At 45.4% G+C, this 27,152-nt stretch overlaps 2 protein-coding genes across 5 annotated transcripts in view; one reads left to right on the top strand and one right to left on the bottom strand.

Moving 5' to 3' along the window:
- The window catches only part of ap1s1 (adaptor related protein complex 1 subunit sigma 1), a 42,381-nt gene extending 27,321 nt beyond the window's left edge, over nt 1-15,060 (bottom strand). For 2 of the 4 annotated variants that reach the window (XM_068023953.1, XM_068023954.1), the window contains exon 1: nt 14,918-15,060. Coding sequence is in view for 1 of the 4 variants with exons in the window: in XM_068023951.1 (XP_067880052.1) it covers nt 14,918-14,920 (3 nt within the window). In the remaining 3 variants the exon portion in view is untranslated. Of the gene's footprint in view, nt 1-14,318; nt 14,344-14,917 lie in introns of those variants that run through there. The other 2 variants (XM_068023951.1, XM_068023950.1) reach the window with 2 other exon arrangements.
- Nucleotides 14,974-27,152, top strand: part of LOC137357419 (uncharacterized) — a 114,748-nt gene continuing 102,569 nt past the window's right edge. The window contains exons 1-2 of the mRNA XM_068023766.1: nt 14,974-15,383; nt 24,507-24,602. Of these exons, the coding sequence (XP_067879867.1) occupies nt 14,974-15,383; nt 24,507-24,602 (506 nt within the window). The remainder of the gene's footprint in view (nt 15,384-24,506; nt 24,603-27,152) is intronic.

Genomic DNA, 27,152 nt, shown 5'->3' with positions numbered 1-27,152 from the left:
ATAGGAACAGGAGACCATTCAGCCCCTCGAGCCTGTTCTGTCATCCAATTAGATCATGGCTAATCTGTATTATAACTCCATCTACCCGCCTTGGCTCTGTAACCCTTAATATCCCTGCTTAACCAAAAAAAAAAACTCAATTTTGAAAGGTTCAATTGACCCCAGCCTCAGATTTTTTTTTGTAAGGGTGGGGAATAGTTCCAGATTCCCACTCCCCTTTGTGTGAAGAAGTGCTTCCTAACATCACCACTGAACGACCTGGCTCTAATTTTAAGGTTCTGCCCCCTTGTTCTGGACTCCCCCCACCAGAGGAAATAGTTTCTCTCTATCTACCCTAACAATGCTTTTAATCATCGCAGACAACTCAGTTAGATCACCTCTTAATCTTCTATACTCAAAGAAATACAAACTTGTCCTCATTTCTGGGCTAAAAGAGTTCAATTGTATTACTTTCTGTTGACATGTTTCCTGTTCCTTCTTACACCTCCCCTCGTTTTCATTCTCTTTGCCAATGATTTTGCATTCAGATCATCTATGGGCTCAAAATCCATAAACATTTCTGTTCCAATTTTCCCCTAGCATTCCTTCCTGAGATAACATTCTGTTCATGTCAATTGCTTGCTACCTCTTTGCAAAGAGGTTACGAGCTTCTCAGTCCACCTTCCTGCCCCTCTACACATTTAGCCGTTCAACAATCTTTGCATACTTTCACATAAATAACACATGGGTCCACATGGGTTAGTATTGGGCAGCTCAGAGTGTCTACTGTGCTGCAGATCCGTACAGGTCGGCCAGTCTCCGATTCAACGCTCTGTTGAGTTAATTAGCACTACAGGGATATCATAATTGACCTTAAAATCCTCAAGGCGGAACGGAGGGGGTCTGATTTTATAAAATCATACTGCACTGAAGGAGGTCATTCAGCCCATCATGCCTGTGCTGGCTCTTGGAAAGAGCTATCTAATTAGGCTCACTCCACCTGCTCTGCCCCCCACAACCCTGAAAATGCTACCTTCTCCAAATATATATCCAATTCATTTTTGATTGTTACTATGGAATCTGCTTCCAACACCCTCTCAGGTCGTGCATTCCAGATCAACTTGCAAGACAGTGCTACAATTGGGCTCGGGATTCCTTAGCTGGAGTGCAGAAGGGGGGAAAAACAGCCAGAGTTCCGACTGGTCACTATCCAACGACCCTTGGCACCAATGTGCGTGAATGTTAATTGAGGAGAGGATCAGTTCCTATTGCCATGTCCCCTCCCCACCCTGGTTGAATAGCCTTCCAACACCAAAGCTCAAACCTTTTGCATCAAAGGTGGCTGCAAGGCCCTCCAAGGTTGGCTAACAATCCACAGCCATAGTCGATGCTCCCAGGTGAAGTAGGAACACTTTAGCGAGGCTACCAGGAGGCAGCCACCACCTGCAGAACTGCACCCCCTGAGCCAACATGGGGGGGGGGGGGGGGGGGGGAAACGAACAGGAAAGAGACTCTGTTCCTCAGTTAAATGTTTTGCCATGTTAATTGATGGAGCTGCACTTCATAACTTACTAAGGGGAGGGATATTAATTCTAGGAAACTGAACTCTTCCACGTGAAGCCAACAGTGCCAGCATCAAGTTGTCCCACATCGGGCATCTAACTTTCAACAACTTGCATTTATAAGGCGTCTTTAACGTAGTGAAACATCCCAAAGCGGTTTGCAGCAGTGTTATCAAACACAATTTGACACTGAGCCACATAAGGAGACGTGAGCATAGGTGAACAAAAGCTTGGTCAAAGAGGTAGGTTTTAAAGGAACATTTCAAAAGGAAGAAAGAGAGGCAGAGGGGTTTCGGGAGGGAATTCCATAGTCTAGGGCCAAGACAGCTGAAGGCACGGCTGCCAATGGAGGAGCGATGGAAATCAGGATGCATAAGAGACCAGAATTAGAGAACTGCAGAGCTCTCGAGTGGGGTGAGGTGGTAGGTCTGGAGGAGGTTAGAGAGAGAGCGAGGGGCAGGGCCATGAAGGGATTTGAAAACAAGGATGAGAGTTTTAAAACTAGACCAGCAGCCAATGTACGTCAGCGAACACTGGGGTGATGGGTGAACGGGACTTGGTGCGAGTTAGGATAAGGCAGCAAGCAGAATTTTGGAGGGTCGAAGATGAGAGGCCAGCCAAAAGAGCATTGGAAGAGTCAAGACAGGGAGTGATCTGAAACAAGTATGAGAATTTTAAAATTGAGACATTGTTGTTGCTATTCCAGATTTATTTAAATTCTCCAGTTGCCGTGCTGGGGAGATGCAGATGCAAAAGGACAGAACCTGGTTCCCAGCACTAATACCCTTGATAGACAGCAAATTCACATGTCTCAACTGTCTGACCTCATTGTAAATGTAACTGGGACAAAGGGACTATTCTTGGCGACTGTCTCACTGGCTCTAGCGTACTTTGATTTATTGCTACCGCCATTTATAGCTTCCCGGAGGAATCTTTCACTTCACAGAGGCCCATTCGTTAAGAAGAGGTCCAATTCATTCCACTCGCGGCCCACACTGTCTGAAGCAGTACGAAGTTGAACAGCCCAGGGCAAAGAGAAGTCGCAAACAGTGGACTTGAGTCTCTTGGAGCTTGCCTGATCTCCTGTGAGGATTCAGGAGGAGAATTATTTGCCGGAGGAATCCTGAATTGACAGCAGGTTTCTGGTTCTCCCAGTAGGTGGGGCGGGAGAGGGCATCGGTCGGGGTTAAGCAAGGTGCGGGCCTGAAGGCTTTATCTGGTCCTGCATGAATAACGTCTCCTTATGTCAGGACACATCAAGGCTCAGTGAGGACTACATTGGAATGGTTACAGCTCAAGAGGAGGCCATTTGGCCCTTCCTGCCCCTTCTGGCTCTCTGCAAGGTTTCACTATAATGCTCCCCCCCGCCCCCCCACCCCCTCACCAAATAACTAAGATTCAGGGTGACTAACTGGGGGAAAATAGGACCGGAGGGCAGTCACTGCAACACCAACACACAGACACATACCATAGTGATGATATTACTGAACTGGTAACCTAGAGACCTGGACTATTTCTTCTTTGGCCTCCTTGTCTCGGGAGACAATGGGTAAGCGCTTGGAGGTGGTCAGTGGTTTGTGGAGCAGCGCCTGGAGCGGCTATAAAGGCCAATACTAGAGTGACAGACTCTTCCACAGGTGCTGCAGATAAAATTGTTTGTCGGGGCTGTTACACAGTTGGCTCTCCCCTTGCGCTTCTGTCTTTTTTCCTGCCAACTGCGAAGTCTCTTCGACTCGCCACACTTTAGCCCCGCCCTTATGGCTGCCCGCCAGCTCTGGCGATCGCTGGCAACTGACTACCACGACTTGTGACCAATGTTACAGGACTTCATGTCACGTTTGCAGATGTCTTTAAAGCGGAGACATGGATGACCGGTGGGTCCGATACCAGTGGCGAGCTCGCTGTACAATGTGTCCTTGGGGATCCTGCCATCTCCGATGCGGCTCACATGGCCAAGCCATCTCAAGCGCCGCTGACTCAGTAGTGTGCATAAGCTGGGGATGTTGGCCGCCTCGAGGACTTCTGTGTTGGAGATGCGGTCCTGCCACCTGATGCCAAGGATTCTCCGGAGGCAGCGAAGATGGAATGAATTGAGACGTCGCTCTTGGCTGACATACGTTGTCCAGGCCTCGCTGCCGTAGAGCAAGGTACTGAGGACCTAGAGACTTGGACTACTGATCCAGAAACATGAGTCCAAATCCCAGCACGGCAACTGGAAAATTTAAATAAATCTGGAATAAGGGGGTAGCATCAGCAATGATGACCAAGAAACTACCAAAATGTTGTAAAAACCCATCTGGTTCGCTAATGTCCTTTAGGGAAGGAAATCTGTCATCCTTACCCGGGCTGGCCTACATGTGACTCCAGACCCAGAGCAATGTGGTTGACTCTGATATGCCCTCTGCAATGGCCTAGCTAATCAGCGGTTCAAGAGGTTCTCGAGGCCAATAAAAGGGATGGGCAATAAATGCTGGCCTTATTAGCAATGTTCACATTCGGTGAATGAATAAGATAAAATATGCATTTTTTTTTTTTTAAATCGGCACATGTTCCTCATGAGTGGATATCCCATGGCATTGCTCATAGTTACTCTGGGACCTGGTGACGTGTAGCTGATAATCTGCTCAAATACTCTGTGGGCATCTTAAAGTGCTGAGATCAAAAGGCTATTTTTAAATGCAAGTTCCAGGTTTCTCTTTTGTAAAGCAAAAAAACAAAGTCAGATCGACGGGCCCTACACAAAACACACAGAATTACATAGCATTTACAGTATAGAGACAAGCCATTCGGCCCATCAGGTCCATGCTGGTGTTAATGCTCCACACGGGCCTCCCCTATTTCATTTTACCCCATCAACATATCCTTCCATTCCTTTCTCCCTCCTATGCTTGTCTAGCTTTTAGCTTATATGCATGTAAGGGTTAATCACCTCAACCAGTCCTTGTGGTAATGCATTCCACATTCTAACCACTCCCTGGGTAAAGATGTTTCCCCTGAATTGCTTGTTTGGAGACGACCGTATATTTATGACCCCTGGTTTTGGACTCCCCTGCAAATGGAAACATCATCTCTACATCTTAAGGCTTTATCTTATCTAAAACAAGTCAATGCTCAACTTACACTGAACACGACACTCCTCTGAATATGAGCACAAGAGGATTGCTAGGAGTCAGATTCAATCACGCTCCGCGTACTTAAATGCAGCCTCTTGTGAATGAGCCCAATATGAAAGGTACAACTGTAATCATGGGTGACTTTAATCTACATATAGATTGGTCAAACCAAATTAGCAATAATGCCGTGGAGGAGGATTTCCTGGAGTGTGTACTTGACGGCTTTTGAGACCAATACGTTAAGGAACCAACTAGAGAAAAGGCTATCCTCGACTGGGTATTATGTAATGAGAAAGGATTAATTAACAATCTTGTTGTGCGGGGTCCCTTGGGGAGGAGCGACCAGAACATGATAGAATTCTTCATTAAGGTGGAGCGTAAAATAGTTGAATCCGAAACTAGAGTCCTGAATCTAAATAAAGGAAACTACGAAGGTATGAGGCACGTGTTGGCTATGGTAGATTGGGGAACTTTACTAAAAGGGTTGACGATGGATAAGCAATGGATAATATTTAAAGAATGTGTGCATGAATTACAACAATTATTCACTCCTGTCTGGTGCCAAAAAAAAATGGAAAGGTGGCTCAACCGTGGCTTACAAAAGAAATTGGGGATAGTATTAGATCCAAAGAGGAGGCATATAAAATTGCCAGAAAAAGCAGCAAGTCTGAGGATTGAAAGCAGTTTAGAATTTAGCAAAGGAGGACAAAGAGGTTGATTAAGCGGGGGGAAATAGAGTATGAGAGTAAACTTGTGGGGAACATAAAAACTGACTGTAAAAGCTTCTATAAATATGTGAAGAGAAAGATTAGTGAAGACAAATGTAGGTCCCTTAGAGTCAGAAACAGGGAGAAATTATAATGGGGAACAAAGAAATGGCAGAACAATTAAACACAAAGGAGGACACAAATAACCTCCCAGAAATGTTGGGGAAGCAAGGGTCTAATGAGAGGGAGGAACTGAAGGAAATCAGTATTAGTTAAAAAAAAAAGTGCTAGGGAAATTAATGGGGTTAAAGGCTGACAAATCTATAACCCAGAGTACTAAAGGAAGTGGCCCTGGAAATAGTGGATGCATTGGTGGACATCTTCCAAAATTCTATAGACTCTGGAGCAGTTCCTACAGATTGGAGGGCGGCAAATGTAACCCCACTATTTAAAAAAGGAGGGGGAAAAAAAAAAACCAAGGAATTACAGACCAGTTAGCCTTACATCAGTAGTGGGGAAAATGCTAGAGTCTATTATAACCGGTGGATGTGGTGTATTTGGATTTTCAGAAGGCTTTTGATAAGGTCCCACATAAGAGGTTAGTGTGCAAAATTAAAGCACATGGGATTGGGGGTAATAGACTGGCATGGATTGAGAATTGGTTGACAGACAGGAAACAGAGAGTAGGAATAAACAGGTCTTTTTTTCAGGTGGCAGGCAGTGACTAGTGGGGTACCACAGGGATCAGCGCTTGGGCCCCAGCTATTCACAATATATATTAATGACTTGGGTGAGGGGAACTAAATGTAACATTTCCAAGTTTGCAGATGACACAAAGCTGGTGGGGGGGGGGTTGCGGGAATGTGAGCTGTGAGGAGGATGCAAAGAGGCTCCCGTGTGATTTGGACAAGTTGGGTGAGTGGGCAAATGCATGGCAGATGCAGTTTAACGTGGATAAATGTGAGGTTATCCACTTTAATTGTAAAAACAGAAATGCAGATTATTATCTGAATGGTGATAGATTGAGAAAGGGGGAGGTGCAATGAGACCTGGGTGTCCTTGTACACCAGTCACTGAAAGCAAGCATTCAGGTGCAGCAAGCAGTTAGGAAGGCGAATGGTATGTTGGCCTTCATTGCACGAGGATTTGAGTACAGGAGCAAAGATGTCTTACTGCAGTTATACAGGGCCTTGGTGAGACCACATCTGGAGTATTGTGTGCAGTTTTCGTCTCCTTATCTGAGGAAGGATGTTCTTGCCATGGTGTGCAAAGATGATTTACTAGGCTGATTCCTGGGATGGCAGGATTGACGTATGAGGAGAGATTGGGTTGACTAGGCCGATATTCACTAGAGTTTCGAAGAATGAGAGGGGATCTCATAGAAACCTATAAAATTCTAAAAGGACTAGACAGGCTAGATGCAGGGAGGATGTTCCTGATGGCCGGGGAGTTCAGAACCAGGGGTCACAGTCTCAGGATACGGGGTAGAACCGAGATGAGGAGAAATTTCTTCACTCAGAGGCTGGTGAACCTGTGGAATTCTCTACTGCAGAAGGCAGTGGAAGCCAAGTCCTTAAATATATTCAGGAAGGAGATGGATATATTTCTTAATGCCAAAGGGATCAAGGGATATTGGGAGAAAGCGGGAACAGGGTATTGAATTAGACGATCAGCCATGATCTTTTTTGAACGGAGGAGCAGGCCTGAAGGGCCAAGTGGCCTACTCCTGCTCCTATTTTTCTATGTTTCTATATTTGATTTGACTTTGGCATTGTTCCTTGCCCAGAAGGGATGATAGTGACTGAGTCAGGCTTGTAGCTCATTCCCAGAAATCTTCTGCTTAAGTCACTGAGCAACAGCAGCTGCAGCGAGGGGCGGGTGTCAGGATACAGCTCATTCCGAACAAGCTGAGGCGCCAGGAACAGCACCAGCTGGAGACAGAGAATCTGATCGGAAGGGTTACAGTTCTTTAAACAAATGACATGCTGTGTGATTGTGCCAGGAGTCCTTTTGAACATGAAGGCAATGACAACCAAGACCAACTCTTCTCCTTTCATTCATTCTCGGGTCATGTCACTGGTAAAGCTGGCATTTATTGCCCATCCCTAACTGCCCTCGGGAAGGTGGCAGTGAGACACCTTCTTGAACCACTGCAGTCTGTGTGGTTCGGGTGTTCCTACAGTGCTGTTTGGTAGAGCGTTCCAGAATTTTGACCCAGCGATAGTGAAAGGACGGCCAATACGTGCCCAAGTCAGGATGGTGTGTGACTTGGAAGGGAACCTGGTAGTGATGATGCTCCCACGTGCCTGCTGTCCTTGTCCTTCTAGGTGATAGAGGGCGTGGGTTTGTAAGGTGCTTTCGAAGCAGCCTTGGCAAGTTGCTGCAGTACATCTTGTAGATAGTACACACTGCTGCCACAGTGCGCAGGTAGTGGAGGGAGTGAATGTTTAAGGTGGCAGATTAACAATTTTAAATCAGAGATCAATAGATTTTTGCTAGACAAGTGCATAGAATCAAGTTGGGTGTACGGGTTTAAGAGATCATCAACCATGATCTAATTGAATGGCCTATTTCTCTTATTTCGCGAACATTCAGCCTGTCATGTCCATGTTGGAATATCTGGCATGATGCAACAGGCAAGGTGGTGGAATCAAGGTTGGTTGGACGCGTGAGTTGAAACTGGAGGAACAAGCTTGATGGGCTGAATGGTCATTTCATCCCCTTGACATCTTTAATATGCAAATGTTCTTAATTTAACTCAGAGCATGGCACAAATGAGTAAATTAAACGAGGTGCAGTTATTTCAAGAAGAAGTAGTTATTTCAATTACACTCACTTTAGCTGATCTTTTGTTGCTTGTAAAAATAAATCTCAACATTTAAACTTTTAATTGGCTGAAGAAAAATGATCTGAATTGGGGGGGGGGGGGGAAAAGGGGCGGATTGTGTCCGCATCCAAGATGACCGATAAAAAAAATCAGGAGACAGCAGTAAATGGTGCGAGGAGAGGGGTTCAGAGTTTACATATTAAAATTGCAGAGATTGGATTAAAATAGAGAATTAAAATGATTTAGGAAGGAAAGAATAGAATAAACAGCAGAAAACATCAGGAGGGGAGGATGAACAAGTGAGGGAGAAAGGAATATGTTCAGGGACTGCGGCGAGGCTTGCATGGAGCATAAACGCTGGCAAAGACAGATGGGCTGAATGGCCTGTTTCTGTGCTGCAGGCTCGATGTAACACAAGAGGAGCGTGTGCTTAATTCAATTATCCTGTAATTGTTTTAATTGTTTCAGCATAATTACTGTTATAAAGCTACTGCTGACATTTGGGCTGCTGTTACTGCATTAACACTCGCTTTACAATGCGTGGGCTGGAAACACATGAAATTAGCTGGGCCAGGGAGACAGTTGTGAGAAATTGGTGCAGCAGTCAGCCATTCAGCCCCGAGACTGCTCCGCCATTCAATAGGATACTGGCTAATTTTCTACCTTGATTACACCTTCCTGCACGATCCCCATATCCTTCAATATCTAAAGATCTACTGGCTCTCTGGGGTAGAGAATTACAAAGATCCACAACCCTTTGAGTGAAGAAATTTCTCCTCATCTCAAGTCCTAATTTTTATTTCTCTGGCCCCGTTACCAGTCCACGCCGTGAAAAAGGCAAATTCAATAGCTGGGTTCATGAATTGTTCAAGCGTTCATCGCATGACTTACAAACGTTAGCACTTCTGGCCTGGGCCACTGCCTTCCATTCCTCTGCCAGAAAACCCAGTATTCTTCACAGAAAGAGCGGCCAGAATCTAATTGGCAACACATCAATGGAAAAATTGCATGGCTGAAGGCCGAGGTGGGTGCCAACATCTGACCAGAAATGCCTACTTCCAGCTCCCTGTTTTGTTGCAGTTTCTCCTCTCAGCTGCCAACTCTCACTGGGCCACCGGCCCAAAGTTAGCACCAGCTCGCTGGTCCCTTGCCCAGGTGGCAGGTCGGAGCCAATGGTCCCTAGACTACTGTTGGCAGAGGCCACTACTTGGCATGAGGAAAGAATTGAAATACTGGGCCTCTTATTGTTAGAACCGAGACGTTACAGGGCTGATTCATTGGAGTCATGGAATGGTTGCAGCACAAAAGGAGACCATTTGGGCCATTGTGTCCGCACTGATTACAAAGTGGTAGGGTGAAGCCAACAGAGGTAGATTATTTCCAGCATTCCAGGGGTTTAGAAGAAGGGAACGCAGAGAGAAGATTAAATGCAAGAGTTTTTTGACAGGGTGGGAGACGCTGTCTTTTGAATGTACAGAGTATCATGAGGGTATGTAATGTGGGATCTTGCTGTGCATCAAAGGCTGCCATGTTTCCTATACTGCAGCAGGGACTACACTCTGAAAGTTCTTGGGCTTATAGTGAGAGGACTTAGACAATATTAAATGCAATAGATTTAGGACAGATAGCTGGAGAAATTTGTTGCGACAGAGGGGTGTGAGGCTGTGGAATGCATAGCTGGGAACAGGTTAGATAGGTGTTTGAAGGTGGTGGTTGAGTGGTAAAAGGATACGGGTACAGGGCAGGGCACATGGGATTAGGTTACTGTTCTTATAGAAGGTAAACATGGACAAGCACAAACATGGGCTGGTTGGGCTGAATGGCCATTTTCTGTACTGTAATTTCCATGTGAATTCTCCTGTAAAAGCTTTATATGAAAGCCAAATTGAATACTTATCTAACAACACATCTATGCTGCCTTTAAGGGTTAAGTTTTATCCCCCTGCCTAGCCCAGGAGAGTGAAGGCCAACCATAATGCCCCAACCAGACACATAACTTGGGATTGGAGCTGGTTGGCTGGGAGAGGCGGAGGTGAAGAGGGGACAGAATTAATCAAATCAGAGCTGACCCAGATTGTACCCAACATTCACACACACTTTCTGGGAGGAGTTACTCAGTATCAATACCGTCTGGAGGTTAGTTGTTCCAATTAAAATGGCCAGTTGTTGTCCAATCAGAGGTTAGGCTTCCCGTTAGAAAGAAACTACATTCTCAACAAATTCACAGAAGAGTTGTTTTGCCCGAGGCAACAGCCGAATTTGAAACTGCTTGGCAGTTAACTGTTAGTCACCGTAAGCTGGTGCATTCGTCATGGCAACGCTTCCACCAATCGGAGTTCACCTGCCAACCAATCAGCACTCTCTTCTCATGCAGTCTAAGTTGTTGTTTTCCCTTACATTGGTTATTCTTGCGATCGTCCTGACGAGTGCAAGACCAAAAGCTTCGACAACATGTCTCTATTTTCAGCAATACTCGAATTTGATTCTGCTGCAACTGTTGAAACGAGATCCAGTGAAAGACAAGAACCTGTCATTTCCTATTGCACAGGGCAATGTGAAATCCTACGAGAATTCAGAAGCAACTGTTGCACAATTGGAAATACAACACAGCAACTCAACCCTTCAAAAGAACAGAATCAGTAAATCATGCGGCACAGGAGGCGCTGATTTGGTCCATCACGACTATGCCGGCTTTCCAAAGGAGCTCTCCGATTAGTCGCACTGTCCCCACCCACCACCGCAATCCCACCCCCACCCTGTCTTTTTCTCATCAACCAGCAAATTTTCCAATTCAAGTATTTATCCAACTCCCTTTTGAAAGTCACCATTTAATCTGCTTCTGCCACCATTGAATGGTGCATTCCAGATCACAAAAACTCAGTGTGAAAATATTCTCATCTCCCACTCTGGTTATTTTGCCAATTATTTTAAATCTGTGTCCCCCAATTAGTGACCCTCCCGCCAGTGGAAACAGCTTCCCCTGATTTACAAAACGCCCCATAATTTTGAACCATTTGTTAAATTTCCCCTTAACCTTCTCTGCTCTAAGGACAACAATCTCAGCTTCTCTAGTCTCTCCACGCAACCGAAGTCCCATATCCAATAAAATAAAAAAGCTCGAAATGAAGCAACAATTGAATCATGAGAGTTTCTAGTCAAAAAAAATGTTGGAGGTCGAACATTCAAACTGGGGATAGGATATGGACAAGGCCCAACTCTGGGAAAGGATTTCTGCATTATAGAAGAAGAAAAGAACAGTGGCAAAACTTAAAACCCAGAAGCAGATTATGCGGTCATTCCACTCTTTGTGGAATCTTGCCGTGCGCAACTTGACCGACACGTTTCCTATATTACCACAGTGACTAGACTTTGAAAGTACTTCGCTGGCTCTAAAGCGCTTTGGGATGTCCTGAGGTTGATAAAGCTGGTGTTGAAATGAGAGTCCTCTGTTTAACAGACTCCGTCTCTTGCTGAAGGATTGGGAAACAAGAGAATCTCATATCTGAAGTAAAAATGAAGGCTATGGAAAATTGCTTCACTGCCGGCAAATTACAGAAAACATATTTGTCAATCTCTACAAAATGAAGAGAAAAAAAAAAGATAAAAGGTAAGGAATGTAGGGAAACACAGCAGCCAATTTGCGCACAGCAAGCTCCCACAAACAGCAATGAGTTAATGATCAGATCACCCATCATTAGGGTGCTAGCCGTGGGGATACATATTATCCAGCACACTGGAAAGACCAGCTTTGCTCTTTTTAAAATAGTGCCGTGATCTTTTACATGCGCAGACTGGGCGTAGGTTTTACATCTCATCAGAAACACTCGGTACGGTAGCAGAGTGGTTAAGTCACAGAACTAGCAATGCTGAGGCCTTGGCTATTGATCGGGAGGAAATGAGTTCAAATCCCACCACAGCAACCGGGGAATTTAAGTAATTAAATAAATCTGGAATAAAAAGCTATTGCCATTACTGGCATCTGGTTCACAAGTGCCCTTTAGGGAAGGGAATCTGCCATCCTTACCCGATCTGGCCTACGCGTGACTCCAGATCCACAGCAATGGGGTGGACTCTTAACTGGCCTTAAATGGCCTAGCGAGCCACTCAGTTGTACTCAAGAAGCCAGCTCATCACCACCTTCTCCAAGGCAACTCAGGGAATTGGGGGCAAATTTCTGCCCCTTATTTGATTGATAGGCAGGTCAACCAATGGTAAGTGCACATTCCTGCCCAGCGACCAATCAGGAAAGGGCCACTGGGTGGGATAATAAATACCCACAACAGGTGAATGAATAAAAGAACCGCCACCTTTCACGGTACAGTGTTCCCTCAGTAACTGCACTGGGAGTGTCTGCCCGGATTGTGGACTCAAATGCCCGGAGTGGTACCCACAACCTTCCGTCCCAGCGATGAGTGTGATACCACTGAGCTGCTAATACCAGAAAATTCATTTGACATCATCTAAATAGGTCACAGGATCTTCATTATTTCCCCTGCACGAAGGGTTCTTAAACCTGTTCAAATCCCTCCAAAGCAGCTTTCTGACCCAGCCATCTACATCACAACAGTCTCATCGTACTAAAACATGAACTTTATTTCTCTCTTCACAGAAGCTGAATGACCTGCACAGTATTTCAGCACCCAGCTTAATTTGCCTTTGACACCTGAGTAGAGATATTCAGTTAAAACACTCAGGTATCCATCTACCTTCTGTCCTGTGTAATTACAATATTTTAAAAGGGGGAAAAAAAACACACTTTTTATGATGGCAACAAAGGCAGAGGTGGGATGAGGCTCACGTGCAGCATAAATGCCAACAAGAGAGCTGGTGGCCGAATGAGCACAAAAATCTAGGCTGACACTCCCAGTGCACTGTTAAAGGTGCCAGCTTTCAGAGAATCATGGAATGGTTACAACACAGAAGGAGGCCACTCAGCCCATCATGTCCGTGCCGGCTCTCTGCAAGAGCAACTCACCTTTTCCCACTCCTCCGCCATTTCCCGTAGCCCCTGCAAATTTTCTCTCTTCAGATAATTATCCAATTCTCTTTTGAAGGCCTCAATTGAATTTGCCTCCACCACACTCTCGGGCAGCACATTTCAGATCCTAACCACTTGCTGCATAGCAATATTCCACATGTCACCGTCGCTTCTTTTTCCATAATCACATTAAATCGGTGTCCTCTGGTTCTCAATCCTTCCGCCAATGAGAACAGTTTCTCCCGATCTACTCTCTCTCCAGACCCCTCATGATTTTGAACACCTCCATCAAATCTCCTCTTAATCGTCTCGAAGGAGAACAGCCCCAGCTCCAATAATCTGTCCATGTAACTGAAGCCCCTCATCCCTGGAACCATTCTCGTGAATCTTTTCTGCACTCTCTCTAATGACTTTACATCCAGAACTGGTCACAATACTCCAGTTGAGGCAGAACCAGTGCTTTAGAGTTTAACATAACTTCCTTGCCTCTGTACTCTATTCCCCTATTAATAAATCCCAGGATCTCTTACGGTTTATTCAGTGCTTCCTCAACCTGCCGCACATATACCCCCCCAGAATCCTCTCCTCCTGCATCCCCTTTAGAATTGTAACCTTTATTTTATATTGCCTCTCCTCATTCTTCACACCAAAATGAATCACTTTGCACCTCTCTGCATTAAATTTAATCTGCTACTTGTCTGCCCATTCCGCCAGCTTGTCGATGCCCTTCTGAAGTTTATCACTATACTTCTCACATTTCACAATACTTCCAAGTTTTGTGACATCCGCAAATTTTGAAATTGTGCCCTGTACACCCAAATCTAGGTCATTCATATATAAAAGAAAAGCAGAGGCCCCAACACCAACCCCTGGGGAACCCCATTGTATACCTTTCTCATTCATCACTACTCTCTGTTTCCTGTCACTCAGCCAATCTTGTATCTACGCTGCCACTGTCCCTTCTATTCCATGAGCTCCAACATGCCTGTTATGTGGCACTCTATCAAATGCTTTTTGGAAGTCCAAGGACAGCACATCAACCAGGTGAGATATTAAACCGAAGCCCCGTCTGCACTGTAACAGATCCCATGGCACTATTCAGAAGAGGAGCAGGGCGAGGTCTTCTCGGTGTCCTGGCCTCAATCAACCTACCTCACCAAAAACAGACGATATGGTCATTATCACATTGCTGTTTGTGGGAGCTTCCTGTGCCCAAATCAGCATTCTGCCTTTCCTACATTACAACAGTGACTACGCTACTAATAAAAGTACTTCATTGGCTGTAAGGACATTTAGGAGATCCTGGGGTTGGAAAAGGAGCTATACAAATGCAAGTCTTGCCCTCAATGGCCTGTCTCTGTGCTGTAACCTGCTGAAGTAGCTCCCACCCATCGGCCCTCTCCTGATTGGTCGCTGGACAGGTATCTGCGCTTGCCATTGTTCAAGCCACCTGTCAATCAAATCAGGGGCAGTAATTTGCCCTCAATGCCCTCCGGAGTTACAATTAAAAACAATCAATTCTGCTTCGTTAAAACGTTACATTGAAAAAGAAAAGGTGGTAATTCGTGGAGAAAAGGGGGAACGAGCGTAGAAGAATCATTTAAAACATGAGTAAATAAGGATACCTGGTGACGTCGCGCGCCCTTACCTGCGGCTCAGGTGAGAAGCCGGAAAGAAGCTGCTCCTCTCTCTGAGATTATTCCATTTTATTTATTGTTTCCTCCCACCATTTACAGCCTAGTTGCACTTACCATTGTCGGCGGTCTGCAATCTGCAGGTTGCAATCTTCTCCCGTTATTACCAATCAATGCTGTCTGCGGAAACTTGCCCACCCGCTGCTCCTGCCGCCGGAGCTGTCACTCAGCCATCAGCGGAGAGAGGGTGGGTGAGCCGCGCATGCGCCACCTCGCCTTCCCCGCTCCCGCCTACAAAGGGATCGGCTATTTCCGGACGCTGCCGGCACTTTCCGATCACGGGCCTCGGCGGAGCGAAGAGCAGGGGGAGGGGATGCGCATGCGCTCACGCCGACTTCAGCGCTCGGCTCTTTCCGGTCGCCGTCGGCAAACTTTTAACTCGGGAGGGAGCCGCGCATGCGCTGCACCCGCTCCCCCCGCCCTTCGGGTCTTTTCGGGGACTGTCGGCTCTTTCCGACCAACCGCCAAGAGAGGCCCAGGTGGCCACACCTGCCGAACGGGAGTGGTTCCCATGGCAATGGAGGTGAGTCGGCCTAAAATCAGAGAATGGAGGCTATTCAGCCCATTGTGCCTGTGCTGGCTCTCTGCAAGAGCAACTCACCTAGTCCCACTCTCCTGCCTTTTCCCCATAAGCCCTGCAATTTTTTTCCCTTCTGATAATTATCCAATTCCCTTGTGAAAGCCTCCATTGAACCTGCCTCCTCCCCACTCTCCGGCAGTGCATTCCAGATCCTAACCAGTCGCTGCATAAAAAAGTTTTTCCTCATGTCGCTGTTGCTTCTTTGTCCAATCACCTTCAATCGGTGTCCTCTGGTTCTGGATCCCTTCCGCCAACGGAACCACTTTCTCTCCACCTACTCTGTCCAGACCCCTCATGATTTTGAGCACCTCCATCAAATCTCCTCTCAACCTTCTCTCCTCGGAGGAGAACAGCCCCAGCTTCTCCAGTCTGTCCACGTAACTGAAGTTCCTCACCCCTGGAACCATTCTCGTGAATCTTTTCTGCACCCTCTCTAATGCTTTCACATCCTTCTGAAGTGTGGTGCCCAGAATTCGATACAATATTCCAGGGTTTTATACAGTTTCATCATGACTTCCTTCTGTACTTTATGCTCCCCCCCCCCCTACTTATGAAGCCCAGGATCCCATATGCCTTATTAACTGCTTTCCCAACATATACCCCCTTTAGAATTGTACTCTATATTGCCTCGCCTTGCTCTTCAGACCAAAATGAATCACTTCACACCACTCTGCATTAAATTTCATCTGCCACTTGTCCGCCCATTCCACCAGCATGTCTATGGCCTCTTGAACCTTTCTCAGTTCACAATACTCCCAAGTTTTTTATCATTCGCAAATTTTGAAATTGTGCCCTGTACACCAAAGTCTGGGTCATTAATACAGATAAAGAAAAGCAGTGGCCTGAACACTGACTCCTGGGGAACTCCACTATATACCTTCCTCCAATCCAAAACACAATTGTTTACCACTACTCTCTGTTTCCTGTCACTCAGCCAACTTCATATCCACTGTCCCTTTTATTCCATGAGTTTTCCCTTTTCTGACAAGCCTGTTATGTAGCACTTTATCAAATGCCTTTTGGAAGTCCATATACACCACGTCACCCTCATCAATCCTCTCTGTTACCTCAAAAAGCTCAAGCAAGTTAGCTAAACGCATTTTGCACTTAACAAATCTGTCCTGGCTTTCCTTAACTAATCCACATCCAAGTGACTGTTAATTTTGTCCCAAATTATAATTTCTTGCCCACCACCGAGGTTAAACTGACTGGCCTGTAGATGCTGGGTTTATCCTTACACCCTTTTTTGAACAAAGGTTAACATTTGGAATTCTCCAGTACTGTAGCACCACTCCTGTATCTAAGGAGGATTGGAAGATTATGGCCAGAGCCTTCACAATTTCCGCCCTTACTTCCCTCTGTATCCTTGGATGTATCTCATCTGGCCCTGGTGACTTAACAACTTTAAGCACAGCCAGCCTATTCAGTACCTCCTCTATCAATTTTTAACATATCCAGTGTATCAACTACCTCCTCTTTCACTCTTACTGACCTATGGTTCACCTGGCACTGGCTCTCACTAGGGTTTGGTTGACCTGATGCTAAATCTCATTGAGGTGTGGTTCACCTAGCACAATCTCTCATTGGGGTATGGTTCACTTGGCACTGAATCTCACTGAGGTGCACTGGCCACTGTCCCAATACCCTTCCCAAATGGGGATGTCAGGAAACAGGTCAGGAGGTTGAAGGAGAGTATCAGAGCATGCGTCACTGAATAGCGATCAGCAGCGAGAACTTCCAAATTTTCCTCTCGCGAGCCCCAAGTGTGCGGAGGCCAACCCTAGGGCATCACCCACTTCCATGCCTGAGATCTTCACAAACCAGAGGGGTTTTGATAGAGTAAATAGGGAGAAACAATTTGCACTGGCAGGAGGGTTGATTGCCAGAGGGCCCAGATTTAAGGTAAATGGCAAAAAAACCAGAGGGGAGAAGAGATGAAGGTTTTTTTACACAGTGAGTTGTTGTGGTCTGGAAAGTGCTGCCTAAAAGGGCAGTTGGAAGCAGGTTCAACAGGGAATTGGATAAATACTTGTAATGAAAAAATGTGCAGCACTGTGAGACAAGAGCAGGGGAGTGGAACGAGTTGGATAGCTCTTTCAAAGAGCTGGCACAGGCACAATTCCCCGAATGGCCTCCTTCTGTGCTATAACATTCCATACTTCAGTGATGGAGCCTGGAACCTATTAGTCTAATGTGGCACAGTCATCACTGGGTTAAGCTGCCAAGCCATTGAGAGAATATTCCAATTTTTTTTAATATTCTGGAAACACAGCAGGTCAGCCAACATCTGCTAAGGGATAAGAGGGGTTACAATGTTTGGGTGCATACTCTTCATCAGGACAGTTACTAGTAATCCCCGCCTTGGTGCCAGATCTCTCAAAATAATTTGATTTATAACATGAAGGGCTGCGTAGCAATACAGAAGACTGCAGTTCCTGTTTAAATCATTTGGATGGTTTCTCTCACCTTTTCTGATGCATTTCACACATTCCCTTGACAACGGTATTGTAGAGGAAAATAACTCTTTCTGCATAAATCCTAGTGAAAAGCTGTTCTTGTAAACAGGATGTGCTAACAGAGGATGTTGTAAGTGGGAGACAGATTTTACAGCCTTGTGTGATAGAAATGCAAGACTCACACTACGGTCCACGGAAGACATCATTTCTGCCTTTATCTGTTTGGCACCGCATCTATACCTTCTTAATACTTGTTTTCAGAATTGTTATGGCAATCCTGGTGGTAGAAGTTTGGGACTCTCTTCCACAAATGACAATTGATGCTCGATCAGTTGTAAATTTTAAATCTGAGTTTGATAGATTTTTGTTAACCAGAGATTTTAGGGGATATGGGGAAAAGGCAGGTATATGGAGTTAGGTGGCAGATCAACCATGATCTTATTGAATGGCAGAACAGGCTTGAGGGGCTGAACGGCCTCCCCTGTTTCTGTGAAATAAATATAAGACCAGGATGAGGTTCAGCACCAGAGGTAAGAAAGATGAAAAATCAGCATGGAAGTGAGGGAGGAGTATGAGTAGTGGGCTGGTAGGGTGGACAAACACTCTCACAGGGAGCCTTCCACTGAGACCTGCTGAGAGACACTAAAGCTACCCCTGAAATCTATGGCACAGTTCCCATGAGAAATCATTTGCCCCATTATTAAGTAGGTGTAAGCTGTGGCTCTGTAGGCAGCATGATCTCACTTCTGAATCAGAAAGCCATGGGTTCAAACACCACTCCAGAGACTTGAGCACGTAATCTAGGCTAACACTTCAATGCAGTATAGAGGGAGGGCTGCACTGCCAAAGGTGCTGTCTTCTGGATGAGATGTTAAACCGAGACCCCGTTTGCCCTCTTAAGTTGAAAAAGAGCAGGGGAGTTTTCCCCCGTGTTCTGGACAATAGTTATCCTCAGTCAACAGCACTGAAAGAGATTATCTGGTCATTTATCTTATTGTTGGGTGTGGGAGCTTGCTGTGCACAGTTTGGCATCACAACAAAGAATTCACTGCAACAACAGCTTGCTCCTTTAATGTGGTAAAACGCCTTAAAGGGCTTCATGGGAGTGTAAACAGACAAAAGTTTAACACTGAGCCACATGAAGAGATATTAGGGCAGGTGACCAAAAGATTGGTGAAAGAGGTAGGTTTTATGGAGCGACTTAAAGGAGGAGAGGGAGGTGGAGAGGTTTAAGGAGGTAATTCTAGAATTTAGGGCCCAGGAACAGCCACCATTGGTAGAGCGATTAAAATTTGCGATGTACAAGAGGATGGAATTGGAGGAGTGCAGAGATCTCGGAGGACTGTAGGGCTGGAGGAGGTTACGAAGATTGAGGGGGTGTGGGTGAGGGCATTTCCCCTTTTCCCCTCCCCCTCCTGTTAAAATGATCCATGAGACATAAGCTATTTTTGTAAACCGTGCCTCGAGGCAAAGAGACCTAAAATGCCAGTTTTCACAAGATGTGGAATTTTTGCATATTTCCATAAGGACTCTTTTTATCTTATTCCTTTTGAGACACTTCTTAAAGCCTCTTTGACCAAGCCTTTGGTCATCTCCCCTAATATTGCCTTCAGTGGCTCGATGTCAAATCTTGCTTTATAAACCTCCTGATAGATGCCTTGGGACATTTTATTATGTTAAGGCACACTATAAATGCATGTTGTTGATATTGTTTTGTACATTGGTGCCCTCCATCTATCCTTACCTTCTCCTTTAAATTTCTGAATGCGTGCCATGTCTAAAACTTCTGGGTTGGTGCCCTAACCTCATCGGAAACCCGTTGAATAATATGGAAAAATAGAATGGGAGTTGGAATGTTATTTCAGTCAGACCAGTCTTGCGTGTGAATGTTCTGAACCTAACCCAACTCCTAACATCTCCACAGCAAGCTCGTCCTGAAGTTTAATTGCCGGGGTGGGGTTGTGTGGATTTGGTTTGAAGGATGTGTTTAATTTCGCAGTTCACCGAGCATTGGTTTCAGGGTGGGAGCAGTGTTTTCATTTTAGGTTTGGCATATGATAATTTTAGGGCAAAGAAATAATGTTTGTTTTTAAGGAGACAGATGATTAAATTTTCCGGGAACATTAATTCACAGCGGAAGTGTATCTGTGCAGTCTTTGTTGTTGTCAGGATTTATCATTTTGATGGTTTAACCCCTACAGTAAGCCACAAGAATTGAAGTCCCACCAATCATTGATGCCAATAATGATCCAGTCAGATCTTCAGTGATGGGGCCTTTTCAATTCACTTCTGATTATATTTGAGCCACAGTGCAAAACTGCCCCAAATTCCCCGCCAATTGGCAATTTCGCTAAGAGAGGCTAAAGAGGGCTGGTGTGGGAATTGGATAAATGTCACACCCATGGAGTGCTCTTCTAAGGTTAAGGTTGAGACAGAATTCTTTGGCCTCCTTGTCTCGGGAGACAATGGGTAAGCGCCTGGAGGTAGTCAGTGGTTTGTGAAGCAGCGCCTGGAGTGGCAATAAAGGCCAATTCTAGAGTGACTCTTCCACAGGTGCTGCAGAAAAAATTGGTTGTTGGGGCTGTTCCATAGTTGGCTCTCTCCTTGCGCTTCTGTCTTTTTTCCCGCCAACTGCTAAGTCTCTTCGACTCGTCATGCTTTAGCCCCGCCTTTATGGTTGCCTGCCAGCTCTGGCGATCACTGGCAACTGACTCCCACGACTTGTGATCAATGTCACAGTACTTCATGTCGCGTTTGCAGATGTCTTTAAAGCGGAGACATGGACGGCCGGTGGGTCTGGTACCATTGACGAGCTCGCTGTACAATATGTCCTTGGGGATCCTGCCATCTTCCACACGGCTCACATGGCCAAGCCATCTCAGGCGCCGCTGGCTTAGTAGGGTGTATATGCTGGGGATGTTGGCCGCCTCGAGGACTTCTGTGTTGGAGATACGGTCCTGCCACCTGATGCCAAGGATTCTCCGGAGGCAGCGAAGTTGGAATGAATTGAGACGTCGCTCTTGGCTGACGTACGTCGTCCAGGCCTTGCTACCGTAGAGCAAGATACTGAAGACACAAGCTTGATACACTTGGACTTTTGTGTTCTGTGTATTTTCCTGTGCTTCTCGTTTTCCTGCACACACATGAACTTTGTTCCCTTACCACTGACTCTGTTTCTCTCTCAAGGCATTCACTGTGGTTGAATTGGGCTTTTGAAACAGTGGCGGCCTGTTTGTTTCACAGCTGAGCCTCAAACACCACATCCTATCCGTCACCAAGCCTGTAACGCCCGTAAGCCTTATCCACATTACATCAGCTCTAAACTCCATTGCGGTCTTTCATTCTCCAGCCTCCCTCAACTCCTACTGGTCCAAAACTTAACCCCCATAACCTGTTTCCCACTAAGTCCTGTTCATTTACCTCTCTAGTAGATAATGGCCCCTGTCCACCAGCACATTGAATTTAACATTCCTTCCATAATCTTCAGATCCTTCCCTGAACTCAACCACCACCGCCCACTGCCCCCCACCCCCCCCCCCCCCCCCCCAATCGACAACAACCCGCGGTCTTTACTTTTTCCACTGCTATCTCCCTTTGCCAGCAGGTCCCTGAAGTATCTGGAGTAGGTCTTGAACCCATAATCCGGGCTGACATTCCCAGCAGTGCAGCAGTGAGGGTGCTGTCTTTCAGATGAGACATTAAACTAAGGCCTTGTCTGCCCCTTAGGTGAATAGAAACAATGCCTTGACGCTATTTCAAAGAAGAGCAGGGGAGCGCTTCCCAGTGTCCTGGCCAGCATTTATCCTTCAGTCAACCTCATTTATTTGGTCATTATCACATTGCTGTTTGTGGAAGCTTGCTGTGCCACGTTTCTGACATTACAACAATGGCTACAATACAGAAATACTTAGTTGGCTATAAAGCGCTTTGGGACATCCAGAGATTGTGAAACGTACTATGGGAATGCAAGTCTTTTTTTAATTTCTTTTTAATTTCCTCATGGCTCCATTGTTTTGTTTTTATCTCCCTATTCTTGGTTAAAGGTCCTATATAAGTTGTTGTTAAATGATGGTGTACTAAAAATGTATACAAAGCAATTGATGTTAAATTACACATAAAATCACAAAGCAATATCAGTGCACGGGAAAGCGTGGATCGATTGCCCTAAGTGTCTTCTCGCCCTGACTCAGATACACCCTTACAAGTGACATCTTTTCTATATTTGAGGCCGGTCAAAAGGTTGTGGATTCACAACCTTTGTGTGGCTTCGCAATCTCAAGGTGAAATGAGGAGAAACCTTTTTACGCAGCAAGTGGTTACGACCTGGAATGCACTACCTGAAAAGGTGATGGAGGCTTTCATAAGGGAATTGGATGCGCACCTGAAGGATAAAAAGATTACAGGCTTACTGGGAAAGAGTGGGAGATTGAGACTATTGCAGGGAGAGGCATGGATTCAGTCTGTCTGATGGCTTTTGATTCTTATGCATGGTCCTCTTGCATCTTTCCTCTGTGAAACTGTGCTCTGCTGGTTCAAAATATCCCTACTGCAAACTGGATGCTACATCACCTGGAGTGGCTTCTCTCCCTTTGTCCACATGGTCAACTGCTTTGTATTCAGAGTTCCTTGGTCGTCTCCTCTTCATTCACATCAGCCTCTTTTAATATAGAAATATAGGAACAGGAGAAGGCCATTCAGCTTCTCAAGGCTGTTCCACCAGTCAATTAGATCATGGCTGATCTATAACTTAATTGAAGTGTATAACATTATGAGGGAACTAGATTGAGTGGATAGGAAGGACCTATTTCCCTTAGCTGGGAGGTCAATAATACGGGGGCGTAGATTTAAAGTAATTGGTTGAAGGATCAGAGGGGAGTTGAGGAGAATTATTTTTTACCCAGAGAATGGCTGGGGGTCTGGAACCTACTGCCTGCAAAGACGGTAGAGACAGAAACCCTCAACACATTTAGAAAGTACTTGGATATGCAATTGAGGTGCTGTAACCTACAAGGCTACGGATCAAGAGCTGGAAAGAGGAATTAGGCTGCGTAGCTCTTTTCGGCCAGCACAGACACAACGGGCCGAATGGCCTCCAATTTCAATGATTCAGTGTTTTTTTTTAATCTCTGTGTGTCTCTGCGGTATACTTCATTCCCCAGCCCTTGCTGAGGGTACAGTTGAAACTGGGTCACATTGAAATCACTGCAGAGAAAGCATTTGAGACAGAAAGTCCTCCCTTTCCTCAGAGCCAATTAGTTCTGATCCGTAGCCATCACCGAGTTGAATATTATAGGTTATCCATATTCTCCTGGACACTGGTCTTTGTCTACTAAAGGGGAGCTCTTTCAGTGTGTTACCCCCCATTTTATCCATTCCATCTTGGATACTGCGCTAAACCTGATAAAGGAGGAACCCAATATCTTATCCTATTTTACCCAAACGCAATACCTTTATCTGTACAAATCCAATACACCCTACCCTTTCCAAATGTAATCACTTGCTGAAACCCAAGAGTTTGTGGATGAATATTGGAAAGATACGAAACAGAGGAGGAACTGAAATGGTTCCGAAATGGTGAAGCAGTTGGCTTAGTGCTCAGGGATTTGCATTGGAGTTCTTGTCGTTTTTCTTTTATCCATGGGAAGTGGGAGTTGCTGCCAACATTTATTGTCCATCCCTAATTGCCCTTGAACTGTCGAACAAAAGCCGAGATGTGATTGATGAAGTGCTGTAACTCTTACTTTACACTGCACTGAAATACTGGCACTCCACAGCAAAGCTTTCCGAGAATTTAATGAGGTGTCCAGTTTATTTATTTCACGTCTCAAAAAACTTATGAACGAGACCAAGAGAGAGAAGGAGCACAAGCAGAAATGTTTATTTCACAAAAGACAGACTTGCATTTATATAGCACTTTTCAGGCCCTCGGGATTTCCCAATGTGCTTTCCAGCCAATGAAGTACTTTTGAAGTGTAGTCACTGTTATAATGCAGAAAAACAGCAGCCAATTTGTGCACAGCAATGTCCCACAAACAGCAATATGATAAATGACAGGATAATGTTTTTATGATGATGATGGGATAAATATTGGCTTGGATACCATTTAGAACTCCAGTGCTCTTCTTCGAAATTGTGCCGTGGGATCTTTCACATCCACCTGAGGAGGGCAGATGTGTTCATGGTTTAACACCTCATTGGAGAGAGAGAGCATCTTTCAAGGTGCAACACTCTCTCAGTACTGCACTGGAGCATCAGCATAGATTTGTGCACTGAAGTCAAGGACTTGAACTAGCCACTGAGAAACTGCTGGCACATAACAGGAGCACACTGATGGGATATGTCAGAGCTCCATCATTCACCTCTCTCTCTCTCTCTCTCGCACACGCGATAAAGCTGCCTGCTGGTGCCTCCAGCACAACTGCACAGCCAAATACGGCATCAACCTATGTAGGCAAGAATGACCTAGGTTAGAATCCTATTTTTTTCTATTCATTCCCAGATTGATGGTGCCGCTGGCAAGGCCAGCATTCAAGGCCCATTCCTAGTTGCCCTGAGAAGCTGGTAATGGGCCTTCTTCTTGAACCACAGCATTTTTTTTTTGTTCTATTAGTTTGATGCAACAGAATGGCTTGAGAGGCCACTTCAGAAGGAGGTTAAGAGCCCATCCCATTGGCGGAGGAATGGAGTCGCATAGAGGCCAGGCCAGGTAAGAATGGCAGATCTCTTTTCCCTAAAGCATATTACTGAACCAGTTGTGCTTTCACGACAATCCAACAGCATCATGGCTACTCTTACTGAGATCACTTATAACTTATTGTGTGAATTTCTCAATAGACGGTTTGGAAATCTGTGAACATGGGAGATATTGGAGCTTGCCACAGAAATGCTATCAAAAATATAGAAATGTTAAGTACAACTCACCATTTCTCACAATATCTATGAAAGCTCCTTTATAAAAATGCTCAATCCGTTACATTTTCACCTCTGGGCCAGAAGATTATTGGTTCAAAGAGGAGCAGAGCGTTCTCATAGTGTCCTGCCCAATATTCCTCCCTCAATATGTAACACTGAAAAAAAAAGTTATTATTCATTAATTTCATTGATGTTTGTGGAATGTTGTTGCTGGCTGTCATTTTGTGAAGCTCTTTGAGAAGACACCAGGTTTCTCTGTGCCAAACCAGGGTTAGCATATTTCCTGTCCAGCTTTCCTGCCGAGGGATATATCGCAATCTTTTTTTTAAAAAGAGGGTCAGTAACCAGAGGACACAGGATTTAAGATCATTGGAAAAAAGCCGGGGTGGGGGAGAGGGGAGATGAGACTTTTTGTTACTCATCAAGTTGCTCCTTCTATGTCGTAAATGACTCTACGACTCTATGATCTGGAATCCACTGCTTGAAAGGGCGGTGGAAGCAGATTCAGTAGTAAGTTTCTAAAAGGAATTGAATATTTACTTAAAAAGGAAAGCAATTTGCAGGGTTCTGGGGAAAGACTAAGGCAATGGGTCTAAATTGTTAGTTATTTTATAGTGCCAGCATATGCACGATGGGTCGAATGGCCTTTTGTGCTGGATGGTCCTAGGATAACGTGGCTGTGGACGTGTTTGGGGGTAGGATGCTTCAGGCATCATGAGCATGGGGCAGTCTTAATGGACTAGCTGGACATTCCCACAATTTTCCTATTTTTGTAAGATAACGATCAGAGGGATCGGTTGCAGAAATTGTCTGGTAGCTTTCTATTAGCAGAAGAGTACTCTAGCACCAGCACTGGTGGGTCTGGTGGCCCTGTGATTAGTGAGAAAGTCTTGTATTTATATAGCACCTTTTATGACCCAATGAAGTACTTTTAGACGTGCGTTCACTTTTTTTATTCTTTCATGGGATGTGGGCATCGCTGGCAAGGCCAGAATTTATTGCCCACCCCTAATTACCCTTAACTGAGTGGCTTGCTAAGCCCTTTTCAGAGAGCAGTCAAGAGCCAACCACATTGCTGTGGGTCTGGAGTCACATAGAGGCTAAACCAGGTAAGGACAGCAGATTTCTTTCCCCAAAGGACATCAGTGAACCAGGGCTTTTGCAATAATCTGGTAGTTTCATGGTCACCATTACTGATAGTAGCTTTTTATTCTGGATTTGTTTAGTTAACTGAATTTAAATTCCCCAGCTGCTGTAGTGGGATTTGAACTCATGTCTCCGGATTATTCATCCAGGCCTCCAGATAACTAGTGCAATGCATAAGCACTACACCTTAGTTGCAATGTAGGAAACACAGCACCCAAATTGCACAAGGCAAGTTCCCACATGTTTCACCACCACCCTCCTCTGCCTGGCTAAACTTGTTCTTACATTGAACAACTTCTCCTTCAACTCCACTCACTTCCTCCAAATAAAAGGTGTTGCTATGGGTACCCACATGGATCCTAGTTATGCCTGTCTTTTTGTGGGATATGTCAAACATTCCTTGTTCCAGTCCTCCCGACTCACCTCTTTTTCCGGTACATTGATGACTGTATCGGTGCAGCTTCCTGCTCTCGGCCGAAACTGGAAAACTTCATCAACTTTGCTTCCAATTTCCACCCTTCTCTCACCTTTACATGGTCTATCTCCGACACTTTCCTTCCCTTTCTCTCTCCATCTCTGGGGATAGGCTGTCTACTAATATTCATTATAAGCCCACCGACTCCCATGGCTACCTTGACTACACTTCCTCACACCCTGCCTCCTGTAAGGACTTCATCCCATTCTTCCAGTTTCTCTGTCTCCGATGCATCTATTCTGATGATGCAACCTTCCACAACAGCGCTTCTAACATGTCTTCCTTTTTCCTCAACCGAGGATTCCTCCCACTGTGCTTGATAGGGCCCTCGACCGTGACTGATCCATTTCCTGCACTTCTGCCCTCATCCCTTCCCCTCCCACCCAAAACCGCAACAGGGTTCCCCTTGTCCTCACTTTCCACCCCACCAGCCTCCACATCCAAAGGATCATCCTCGCCATTTCCACCACCTCCAGCGTGATGCCACCACCAAACACATCTTCCCTTCCCCTCCCCTGTCAGCATTCCAAAGGGATCGTTCCCTCCGTGATACTGTAAATCTGAGTTCTTTTTGCCTTCAGTCTGGTTCAGTAAATATACCGAGTCGGATGTGTAGGTAAAATCAATTACTTTATTTGCGCATTTAGCCGGCTGACTTACTCCAATACAACGACACTGACTCCACCCAGAGTCTGTCTGGTCCACTAGAGTAAGTGAAGTTTG

The sequence above is a fragment of the Heterodontus francisci genome, chromosome 48, assembly GCF_036365525.1.
Source record: "Heterodontus francisci isolate sHetFra1 chromosome 48, sHetFra1.hap1, whole genome shotgun sequence".
NCBI classification, from domain to species: Eukaryota; Metazoa; Chordata; class Chondrichthyes; order Heterodontiformes; family Heterodontidae; genus Heterodontus; species Heterodontus francisci.
This window is presented reverse-complemented; position numbering and strand designations above follow the sequence as displayed.